At 43.1% G+C, this 12,764-nt stretch overlaps 1 protein-coding gene across 1 annotated transcript in view; it reads right to left on the reverse strand.

Moving 5' to 3' along the window:
• TFB1M (transcription factor B1, mitochondrial) overlaps positions 1-12,764 on the reverse strand; it is a 71,009-nt gene that overhangs the window by 41,962 nt on the left and 16,283 nt on the right. Inside the window, exons 3-5 of the mRNA XM_006868477.1 lie at positions 9,600-9,708; positions 8,589-8,740; positions 628-747 (exon numbers count right to left, since the gene is read on the reverse strand). Coding sequence (XP_006868539.1) covers positions 628-747; positions 8,589-8,740; positions 9,600-9,708 — 381 coding nt within the window. The remainder of the gene's footprint in view (positions 1-627; positions 748-8,588; positions 8,741-9,599; positions 9,709-12,764) is intronic.

The raw sequence follows: 12,764 nt of genomic DNA on the forward strand, positions 1-12,764 counted from the left end.
ACAATCCACAATAAGGGCTCTCAACAACAATTGTTATTTAGTACTGTCAAATCAGATCTGACCCATAGCGACCCTGAACAGGGTTTCCAAGGAGTGGCTGGTGAGTCTGAACTGCCGACCCTGCAGTTCAAACTGACTGACCTTGTAGTCAAGTGCTTCATCCCAACAGCACCACTTAAAAACAGTACGGTAAAAAATAAAAAAATAAAATAAAATAAAAAATCAAGATAAATAGATAATGTTTCAGGTAACTTTAGTTAGAAGTCTGTATCAGAAATCGTGCACACACAAAATTGATTTCTTGTCTTAAGGGTGTAAGTTGTCTTCTATTCTGGAATAGTTTTAAGACTCAAACATGGCAATAATAATAGTGACACCAGGACAAAATATATAAACAGGGCTATTTGGTCATTACATCAAAAAGGGGAAAATGAGAAAAAGAACAATTCATAGGGCCACTTGTTTTTTTATGATTCCCATTCAGAGAGAGAAAAAAAAAAATGTTAAGAGTATTGTGGCATATGTATAAAGATTCGCTGCTAAAGATAATTTCATGTGATGCCTATTAAGGGAAATAACGATTCTATTTGAACTTCGACAGGCTGAAACCAACAAGCAAGAGCTCACCTCTGGTTTGGGAATAAATGCTTTCCCTGGAATGGTGAAGACGTGCTGGACACTGCACAGGTGCTGGGCCATTATGGACAGCCGGCTCCGCTGTTTGCTCCCCGTGTTGGCTGTGAGTCTCTGGGAAGAAGAAATGGGGATTTCAGTAGGGAACTAACCCAGTGGCCTCAGGGAATGCAGTTAAGGTTCCATTATCTATGAATGTTAGGTGGATTTAAGACACATTTGAAAATGTGGGCTGTCTTCCACATGCCTGAGAGCCAGTCTGGGAAATGTTTTCCAGCAAAATCAGCTGAGGTCCAACTAACAAATGTTGAGTTATACCATATATTGTTGTTAAGTGCCATCAAGTCGCTTCCAACTCATAGCGACCCTGTGTACGGTTTTCAAGGAATGGCTGGTGGGTTTGAATCACCAACCCTGTGGTTAACAGTCCAGGGTTTATCCTACAGTGCCACACTAGGACTCCTATACCCTACATAACGCACTCAAAACACCAGCTATGAGAACCTCTGTATCAAGAGCTGTTGGGGTACTTGTTAAGGACTAAAAGTGTCCTGGTTGTGTCGTTGTAGGACAAACACTGGACTGCTAGCTGCAAGGTCAATGGTTCAAACCCACCAGCTGCTCTGGGACACCCTACACAGGGTCGCTGAGTTGGAACACTGTAACAAACCACCACCTGATCCTGTGCTGTCTCCACAACTGTTGCTTTCCAGCCACTGCAGTCAACATGATCCAAAGAGACAGTTCTTAAAAGGGAATGATGTGCACGGCAGACTGTTTTACTAGTTAAGCTCAACTATCGGATGGTTGTAAGAAGACTTCAGGGGGTTTTTTTTTTTTTTTTTTAAAGTTTATTGTGAATTGAGTGGTAGTTTACATGGGAAAACATCAGTTTTAAACTTGTTTCATTACAATGATTACAATCTCTTCAGGGGATATTTCTGGTTTAAGGTTTAAAGGTTATATCCTAGGGTATTTAAGGAGTCCTGGTGTGGTGCTGTGGGTTAATGCGCCAGACTGCAAAGATGTTTGAACTGCACGGTTGGCGGTTCAAGCTCACCAGCTGCTCTTTGGAAACCCTATACAGGGTTGCTATGGGTCGAAACCGACTCGACGGCACTTAATAACAAGGGTATTTAAATTACAGGGGCTCATCCAGCCTCCACAGCTCCAGGAAGTCTGGATTCCATAAGAATTTGAAATTTTGTTATACATTTCCCTCCTTATGATCAAGGATTCTTCTACAGAATCTTTGATCAAAATGTTCAGTTAACAGTAGCCAGGCACCATTGAGTTCTTCGGATCTAAGGGCAAAGGAGGCAGTTAAAAGAGAAACTTAAAAACAGAACCTGTAAGAATCACCAAAGAACAACCCAGATGAACCCTAACCATAAAATATGCTCAATCACATTCAAAATTAGGACAATGCCCATGAAATATAACATGAGATACAAATACACATTGTGAAATCAGTAAAACTTAAAAAACAAAATTAAAAGAATCTGGCAAATCACACTACTGAGGAGTATATGGAGCACTGGGACCCTCACATACTACCATGAGGAACGTCAGTACGAGCCCTTGTGGAACACAACTGGGCAACATGAATCTATAGAAAAGCCGAAGCTGCAGAACCCCTACAACCCTTCACATCTATCTTTAGGAATATATCCTAAAGCCCATTTTATACACCTGCACAAGAGGATCTAAGAGCATACACTGCAGTATAGTTGTTACTGTTCAGCGCCATCTACTTGGTTCCCACTCATAGCGACCCTGGAGAGGGTTTCCAAGGAGCAGCTGGTGAGTCTGAACCATCAACCTGTACTTCAAATCGACCTTGAGATCCAGTGCTTATCATACAGCGCCACTCCATAAAAGTAAAAACACACTCATCAACAGGTGGATGAGCAAGTAAATGATGCTCACTCCAACAATGTGTTTACATGTTAATCAATTTAGGTTCCATTTCAAAATGGTGTAGAGAATATTTAAGTAGCAGAAGATAGGCACAGATGATAGCATTTATGTAAAAAATTCAAAAGCTTCTTCTTTCCTTTTTACAAATAGATGCAAACTACAACAATACCAGGAGGTGGGGTTTCAAAAAGTTCACGGAAAAATGGAATTGAAAGATAATGGAATTTTCTATGCACTTTTTGAAGCCCCCTTGTATAATGTACCATGGAAAGGATGAAGAGATTTGAGAGAACTCCTAAGAGGAAACAGAAGAGAAGGGAGGGTTCCATATAGACCTGTTTAACAAGAATAAGAAAATACAGCACCGTGCTGAGATGAGACACAGCTAAGATGAGTGCAAAGAAAAAGACGTGCTTTTCTTCTAAAAATGTTCTCTGCTGCCCCTCTGCACTACAGGGCCCACTAGCAGGAAGAGCCTCTATCCATGTGACGATTCAGGCTCAGCAGCCACCTGGGGGTGGGGATGCAGGTGGTGTCTGCCCCTCAAAGCTGTCAGGATGCAGTGGATGAGGAGCTACGTCTTGGAAGAAGTCAAGTCAGAGTCTTCCTTAAAGGATGCCCAAACTTTGTCTCACATACTTTGGACATGTTATCAGAGGGCAGCAATCTCTGGAGAAGGACATCATGCTTGGAGTATAGTGGAGGGTCTGGGAAAAAGAGAACGACCCCCCAACAAGATGGACTGATACAGTGTCAGCAGCAAAAGGCCCAGACGTAACGAGGATGGCCCAGGATGGGGCCCGTGCTTCATTCCAGTGTGCGTGGGGTTGCTATCAGGTGGGACTGACTCCAGGGCACCTAACAACAACAACAACTTGATAGAAAGACACCGATGGAGTATACTTCAACTACAGCATGATTACCAGGCATTCTCCATGGACCACCACCCTGGACCTGGAACCGGACCCATCAAATCTTTGTAGCAAATACACTCAGGTTGTGGAGATGAAAACACATGAATCACACATTTTAACTTAAGAGAAAGTAGCACATATGCTGCTTCCTAACTCATTAATAGAACATTTAAGGCACACACGTCATTAACAGCTAGCGTAAATGTTGAATGGTTTACCAAGCGTGTGAACTTGTATTGCTTTTCTCTAATAGGTATATTATAGGTAAAGCTATGAAAATTCACAGACAGATGATTTACACAGAGAAAGGCCAAGAAGCCGAATGAGTTAATTGTTCAGTACAAGGAAACCTCTGACTCCTGAGCTTTGGGAAACATTCTGACCAAGGGGGAGGGACATGTTATTTTTCCCCTTGGTCATCTACAGTAATTGTAAATGCAAACAGGAAAGGTAAGTCTGCACTTGAGAAGCTGAAAGGTGAAGTACCAGGGACAATGAGAATCACGCCATCAATGGAGAAGTGGCTGCCTCCCTGCCGGGGACGGGGTAAGCCCCATGGACACCAGGAGATACAGAGGCCGCTGTCAGACCCGGAACACAAAGACCGTAGGTGTCTTTAAGGGGCTCCGTAACCCCAAGACATAAGCCCACAATGAGCCTCGTCTTTGTCGTCTATGAAATGAAGGGAGCTGAGACACCTGCTGAGGTCTCACGCACCGTTAAGCAGTCAGGTTCCGGTTTGTGAGCTATGACAGACAATACACTGTCTCCAAGGAGCTCTGGTAGCGTAGTGGTGACGAGTTGGGCTGCTAACCTCAATGTCAGCAGTTCAAAACTACCAGCTGTTCCATGGGAGTAAGATGAGGCTTTCTGCTCCCGTAAAGATTTACAGCCTCGGAAACCCTGTGCAGTGTCACTATGAGTCGGAACCGACTCCACGGTACTTAACAACAACACGTCCCTTAAAATGTATGAGCTGACCTTTTCCCAAGATTCTGTAGTAGCCCAGAAAAAGGAATACAAGGATGAAGACTTGTTTATTTCACTCTGTTTTGTACCTCACAATGCCAAGCTGAGTAGATGTCTCTTAAAATGTGTTTTCTACAGATAAAACACAAAATTTCAGATACAGGTAGTCTCCAACTCATGACTGCTTCTGTAACTTCAACTCTGTGCTAAGTCAGTTCTGACACAAATCAAATACTTTATCTTTTAAGTTTTCGTTATTAGTGCAATTTATTATCAGTATCTTTATAAACCTGATCTTTGTCTTTGGGGATGGAAAAATTTACATAAAGCTTACAGCTACACTTTAACATTGTCTGTACTACATGTAACAATAAGATGTCCCCAAAACAAAAGCAAAACGCCGGCAATCCTAAGTGTGGTTCGTCATAGCTGGAATATGTCTTAAGTCAGGGGCTACCTGTATGTCACACGCAAATGACATGACAAGAGCAACCAAAGACACAGACACCTACATGACAAAATGCTGCTATACATGGGGGTTTCAATAAGGTTTTGGAAAAATGGGATTAAAGGAGAATGAAGTTTGTCCAAGAGCTTTCTGAATCTCCTCCTGCTCACCCATGGAAACTTTTCACTGGAAAAGTGTGGCGATCTGCCAGAGGACCAGTGTGATCATAAATCAGACTCAGTATGGATTCTTCCCACTGCTCAGGCTAAAATGTAACTAAAATCAACTCTTATTTTAAAAAACATAATTGTACATGCTGAAGTTGAACCAACACTCTTATTAATAACCACAAATGACATTCTATGCCACCTCCTAAACCTCAGCATTCGAGTCCATGATATTTTGCATCTCTACTGCGTTATGTAAGAACAGAACCACCAAAAAAACCTCACAGACAAATACAAAGGTTGAGAAAGCAAACAAAGAAAATGGCTAGCTTGGGCCGCATTCAAACCAATTCAAGAGTGAATAGATTCTTAAGCAGGCACCAACAAGAAAGACCCTTGCGGAAATGCCAATGTACTGCTCCTAACATAAAAGAAAGAGTCCTCATTTTGTGGAGGAAAAGCCAAGGTTACTGAGAAAAAGAAGACATATGTTCAAACAGTCTAAAGCTGTTCAAACAGTCTAAAGCAGAATTTCTTGCCTCAGCACCACTGTGGCTGGGCTGAAGCCATCCTAGCCTCTGAAGGACATCCAACAGCACGTCTACCCTCAACTCACTGGCTGTCTTCCAAATTTCTTGGCATAGATGAGTGAGTGCCTCCAGTGTGTACTGCATCAGTTTGTTAAAAGATATCAATTTGTATTCATCAATTTCTGCAGCCTTGTTTTTCACCAATGCCGTCAGGGCAGCGTAGACTTCTTTCAGTACCATTGATTCTGGATCACATGCTACCTCTTGAAATGGCCCAACATCGACCATCTCTTCTTGGGACAGTGACTGTGTGTGTATTCCATCTTCTTTTCCTGTCTTTTTAATTTCTTTCATGCAGTGTGATGTTTTTAATGCCATCCCACAACTCGACTGGCCTTCAGTAATTAGTGTTTAATGCATCAAACCTGTTCTTCAGATGGTCTCTGGGTTCAGGTGGGATACGTTTAAGGTATTTGGATCTTGCGGACTAGTTTTAATTTTCTTCAGCTTCAGCCTGAAATTGTAAATGAGAAATTCATGGTCTGTTCTAGTTTGTCCCTGGCTTGTTTTGGCTGATGATATGGAGCTTTTCCACCGTCTCTTTCCATAGATGTAGTCAATTTAGTTTTCAAATTGACATTTTTGCTCTTGAATACGTTAAAGAGAGAGGACTTGTGCAGATTTGCCTAATACGTCATTTTGCTCACACTAACAAAAAACTCAAAATAAATAGGGTACCAAAGAGAATGACAGATAATACATGGACAGACTGCTGTGTGTTCCATCTGATGAGGGCCATGTGTACAGTGGTCTTTTTGTTTCTTTAAGAAAAGTATTTGCAATGAGTTAAGTCATTGTTGTTGTTATAGTGTCTTCAAGTGGCTCTAATTCATTCTGACCCTGTTTAGGGTTTCCAAGGAGCAGCTGGTGGGTTTGAACTGCTGACCTTGTCTAGTCTAGTGCTGATCCTACAGTACCACACCAGGACTCACTGGTTTTGCAGAATTCTATCATGTGATCTCTTAGCATCACTTCCATCACCAGGTCCATATTTTCTAACAACTGATCCTTCCACTGTTTCTAACTCTTGCATTCCAATTGCCAATCATTATTAATACAACTTGATTGGGTATTTGACCTTCATACTGAAGAAGTTAGAAGTCTTCAATTTCATCATCACTGGCTTTAGTGGTTGGTGCATAAATCTGAATAATATTGGTATTAACTGGTCTTCCTTGTAGGCATATGGATGTTATCCTATCACAGACAGTACTGCACTTAACATAGGTCTTGATGTGTTCTTTCTGATGATGATTGCTACTCCATACCTCTCAAATTTGTCATTCCCGACATAGTAAACCATATGATTGTCAGATTCAAAATGGCCAAAACCAGTCCATTTAAGTACACGAACACCTAAGATATCAATCTCAATGCATTCTATTTTTGACAACTTATAATTTTCCTAAATTCATACTTCTTATATTCCATGTTCTGATTATTAATGGATATTTGCCGATGTTCCTCTTCATTTTGAGTTGTGCCCCATCAGCAAATGAAGGTTCCGAGAACTTTACTCCACTCTAGCAAGCAGTGTTTGCCTTCCAACTTGAGGGGCTCACCTTCTGGCACTATGTCTGACAATGCTCTGGTGGGTTTCATAGAGATGTTATCATCTGGCTCTTTATCTGACAATGTTCTACTGCTATTCACACTGGTTTCTAAACCATTTAGAAATAGTTTGCCTCTCCTTTCCCTACTTCGTCTTGGTCTGGAAGCTCTGCTGAAACTGGTGCACCATGGATGAACATGCTGGTATTTAAACTATCAGTGGCTTCCAGTGTCACAGCAACACACAGGCCACCACAGTGTGACACAAACCAGTGGGGACATTGGGCCTCACAGGTATTTAACCAACCCAGTTGTCTTTGAGTCGATTCTGATTCATGAAGATTCCCTGCGATGCAGAAGTGCCCTCCACAGGGGCTTCGTGGCTGCAGCCTTTCTCAACCCGATTTCCAGGTCTATCTTCCAACACAACTCTCAGTAAATTTGCTTCGCCAACCATTTATTAGCTGAGCAGTTACCCATATGCTCCCCACCTCCGGCAACGGGAGATACTTATGCTTTACGTTACAGACTCTCTTTATCTACCATAAGAATTCTTTTAATGTACAGTGCGAATTATCCATTAGGAGTTCTGGGGGCACTTTGGGCTGGACATTGGGCTGCTGCTGAACACAGGTTTGCAGGTGAGGCTATCTGCTCCCGTCAACACGTGGTCTCGGGAAGCCTATGCAGGGTCGCTTTGGGTTGGAATCGACTCCACAGCGGTGGGTTTGCTTTGCTTTGGTTTGGTTTACTGTCTACAGATCCCCTCCTTAAAGATCTACAGCTCAACACTTGCTCTCACCTAGCCTGCCTGGAGACTGTGAACCGGGGAACCTCCTGCCAGGGAAAAGGTATGCACAGCAGACCTGGCTGAAGTGGGGGAGGTAAGCGAGAGTGAGAACGGTACTAAATAGTGAGGCCCAAGCCCTTCCTGTCGGCTCCACAGGGTCTGCCCCGGAGTCCTAGTAAGTGCAAAGTACTAACGTGAGCACACACAAACGCTGCACTCTCCACTGACAGCATGGCTTTCACGGTAGGTAGCATCACCATTCATGCAGTCCCTGGGCAGTTGTCTATGCTTAATTCTTGGTTGGTGATGGTGCTGTGGGTTAAGCACTGGCCTGCTGACTACAAGGCTGGCGGTTCAAACCCACCAAACTCTCCTCTGGAGAACAGAGGCAGTCTGTCCCCATAAAGACTGACAGCCTTGGAAACCCTATGGGGTGGTTCTAATCTGTCCAATAGGGTCTCCATGAGGCAAAACCAAATCCAGGGCAGTGGGTTGGGTTTTTGGTCTAATGGATTACTAGAAAATACAGTTTGTGGTAGGAATGCAGTATAATTTTGATTCAGAGTTTGGTTTGCTGACAAAATAGACAGGACAGTTAAGACTTACGTCTGCCACTTCTTTTTGAAAAGACAAAGTCATCTGGGTTCTGCCGTAAGCAAAAGGCCCATCTCGGCGGGAAACATTTCCAAGCCACTTGACAATCAGTGGCGTTGAGACGCTGAAAGGCAGGTTTCCAATGATGTGGACATTCGGTGGCTCTGTACGGCAAAGGGAAAGCCAAGCGGAAGTGAGTCCATCAATCGAGTCTGTGTACAATTTTAGTGAAGACTGAACTCAAACTGGATATTAATAGCAAACAAAAACACAGGAAGAGACGTGGCTGAGTATTTTTCAGTCCATTTATTCTTCAAATGCAGTGGCTTCTCACCAGCAGGTTTGAACCACTACACAAAAGTACTCAGCCCAACAGTCAGTCAGCGCAAAGCCCGCAGATTTCTACTTAGGAAAAAATATGAGAGGCCTTCAAAAATTCATGGAAAAATGGAATGGAATTGTCCCAAAAACTAGTACATAAGAAAGAGCTAGTTTGAGGGAAAAGATAATTTGCTTTGGACATCATAAGTTTAAAGTATAACCAAGGGACAGATGCTCACAAAGGAGGTATCACCAAAGCATGACCTCCTCTGGATCTGAGAGTTTTCAAAGGCAAGAGACCCTGTCTCTTCACTCGTAGGTCCCCCAGTAAGCAGTGCCCATGAAGAATGCGTGCGCCTCGAGTGATCACCACGCCATGAAAGACAGTGGAAAAGAAGGCCTGAGGAGGCTTACGTCTGACCTGGGTACGCAAACATGCCTTTTCTCAACACTGGAAAAAGCAACATTTCATAGCTCACCACCTGCATCGTGTTTATTTGCCCAGAACCCAAAACATTTGAAATACAAAGACGAGTAAATTTCAATTAAGAAAAAGTAACTAGAGTTCATGTTTCTGGAAGAAAGCAGGAAAAAAAAACAAACCGACTGCAATGCACGTTTCTGCTCAGATCATTTTCTTCATAAATGTTGAATCACAACAATTACAGAAGGACATGGAAACACGAGTGTGGTGACACTTACCGTCCTCCCATCGTCTCCTGAGACTTTCTGGGAAAGCCTTTTCCACCTTGAAAGTCAGCACATCCCCATGGACAATCCTCAGTTTCCCAGGCGCTGCATCACAAAGCATCTAGTTTACAAAAAGGTGAAGGAAAAGAGCTCACACACCTGGCAGGATAATGAAGCTAACTGTCCCACTTCACACCTGTGCCTCATGAGCTCAACCTAGAAAATCAGAGGCTGAGCGTGACCATTAATAAACTAACATTGCGTCACGCCCCAACAATACACACCTGTGGGCTGGCACCTTAACAGGTGGAGTGCGATACCTATGATTGCACAAACAATGCATTGAGTAACTCTGACCTCAGGATGACTTGCATTTCTGCATAGTCTAGCAAGTGCTCAATTCCTACCCAGGAGGCACTGTGGGATAAAGCACTGAACCACAAGGTCATTTGCAATCCTAAGGTTGGTGGTTCAAACTCACCAGCTGCTCCTCGGAAACCCTATTCAGGATCCCTATGAATCTGAACTAACTTGAAGATGGCACTTAACAACAACAACAACAACAAGGACATAGTAATGGAATACTGGGGTCCTGTGGTGGCTCTGTAGGCTAAGCACTGGGTACACTTACACTTGGAGTTTTTTCAAACTACCCTGTACACTAATCAGTCTCCTAGAAGTGGTTTATCTCTGTAATAAACTGTGTGCTGCAGTGAAACGTGATGGGCGCCTCTAACCCCCACACTGTCCAAGGGCTTATTCTGATCTGCTTTTGATCTTCCCCTTTCACCATTTTCTATGAAGCCCTTGAAAACAATTATATAAAGGTAGGATCAGCACTGGGCTGCACACCACAAGGTTAGAAGTTCAAATCCACCAGCTGCTCCTCAGTGAACCCTACAGAGTATCACTATGGGCTGGAACGGACTTGACATGCAAATGAAGGAGAACTAGTGTGGCGCAGGACACTAAGCCGAAACCGTTAAAGATGCTAACCTCAGGGTTGGGTTCAAACCCACCAGCTGCTCCTCAGAAACCCTGTAAACCCTGTAGAGCATCACTGTGGGTTGGAACAGACTCGAGGACACTGACCGACGACAACAATACCAATGAAATAGACGCCGTGACTGTAAACACTAGAGCCTTTCAATCACCTCACTGAGAACCACAGCAAGCAGTGTTAAAAACACCAGAAATGATATTCCAGGAAAGACACCCAACGACGCCCTCATCACTACAGTGTTGTCAGCACACCAAGAGCCTGGCATCATCTCAGTGCCATCTGGGGGATGGCAGAGCACTATCAGAGTCCTGGTGTGATGCGGTTTGTAGGATAAGCACTGGACTGCTAGCCACAAGGTGGACGGTTCAAACCCACCAGTCGCTCCTTGGGGAAACCTTATGTAGGGGGGTCAGAACCTTCGCTACGTTTCCGAGACCTGGAGGTGTCACTTCACCTTGCGCTCATGGCACACCTGACCCAGAGTGCCGCCCACAGTATAGACAAATGAGGGTTTTTGTGGACTCTGAAGTTGTCCTATCATTTTAGGCTAGTTTTCAACCCTCTATTCTTCCCAAAAGAGATTTCAGCCAGTTTAGGGTCAACTGTTGTTAAATGCCATCGAGTTGGTTCCGACTCATAGCGACCCTCCTGTAAAGGGTTTCCGAGGAGCAGCAGGTGGGTTTGAACCGCCATCTTTGTGGTTTATAGTCCAGTGCTGATATTACAGTGCCAAACCAAGGGGCTATCATTTTAGGTTCGTTTTCAACCCTCTATTCTTCCCCAAACTAACTTTAGCCACTTTCACAGTCAGTGGTATTCACTAAATAACGCTGTAGAAGAATAACAAAGCAAACAATGAAAAACACCAAAACCAAACCAGTGACCCTACGGAGTCCTGGTGGGGCGCTGTGGGATACGCACTGGACCGCAAAATCGGTTTGAACTGCAAGGTTGGCGATTCAAGCTCACCAGCCGCTCCTCAGAAACCCTACACAGGGTCACTATGAGTAAGAAATGACTCGCCAGCACTTAACAACAACAACACAGTGACCCTAGGGGAAAGAGAAGAACTGTTTCATAGGGTCCCCAAGACTGTAAATCTTTATGGGAACAGATGGCCTCATCTTTCTCCCATGGAGTGGCTGGTAAGTTTGAACCATCAACCTTGAGGATAACAGCCCAATGCCTAAACCACTGTCACCAGGGCTCCAAACCATGGAAAGAGAGACGCAAATACATGAGTCAGGAGCCCTAACAATCCTAGTGATTGGCAGCTCTCATGATTAGCATAATGCATTATGTAATTCTTAGTATCTCTCGGAATGAATTAGCAATCAACTTGACCTAACTGAAATTAATAGAATGTTCCATCCAATAAAAGCTGAGTGCATATTCTTTTCAAGTGCACAAGGAACATTTACCAAGATAGACCATATTCTAAGCCATAAAACAAGTCTCAATAAATTTAAAAGGATTCAAGTCATGCAAATTATGTTCTCTGATGATAATGGAATTCAATTAAAAATGACAGAAAAACAGCTGGAAAATAACAACAAAATATTTGCAAACTACACAACACGCTCTAAATAATCAAATAAAAAATCAAAATGGAAACTGAACTGAACAGTATGTGGGAATTCTGAACTTCCTTAGGAAGTTTTTTTGAAGTCTAGTATCTTAAAAAACACATTTAAAAAAAAAAGGACAATAGAAAGTATTTTGAATAGATTCCTTGTGACTCTGTAAGGCAGAGAATTGTCCCAGAGGAGTTTCAAGGCGGTCACCTTTATGGAAGTAGACACATTCTTCCTGCCATGGAGAGGCTGATGGGTTTGAACTGCTAACTTCTTGGTTAGCACTAAACCACTGCACCACCATGGCTCCTATTTTGAACAGAATGAAATGAAAAGAAAATATATCAAAAGTTAAGGCATTTCGGAATGAGAGAAGAATTAGGCAGGTTTTCAAGGGCTAAGTGGGACAGAGGTAAATAACGATGTATGCACAACCTTGGAACAACAGGGATTGAGACATGGTTGGAATGGGGAAGTAATGTTAAGATGCTTGGCTGTCTTATGAATTTGGTTTCCCTGGCATAGCATTATAAACTAGACACTTGAGGGGGAAAGAAAAGAATAGACAGTAACATCACCATGGAAAGCTTGTAAGTCCGT

This window comes from Chrysochloris asiatica, unplaced genomic scaffold (assembly GCF_000296735.1).
Source record: "Chrysochloris asiatica unplaced genomic scaffold, ChrAsi1.0 scaffold00117, whole genome shotgun sequence".
NCBI lineage: Eukaryota > Metazoa > Chordata > Mammalia > Afrosoricida > Chrysochloridae > Chrysochloris > Chrysochloris asiatica.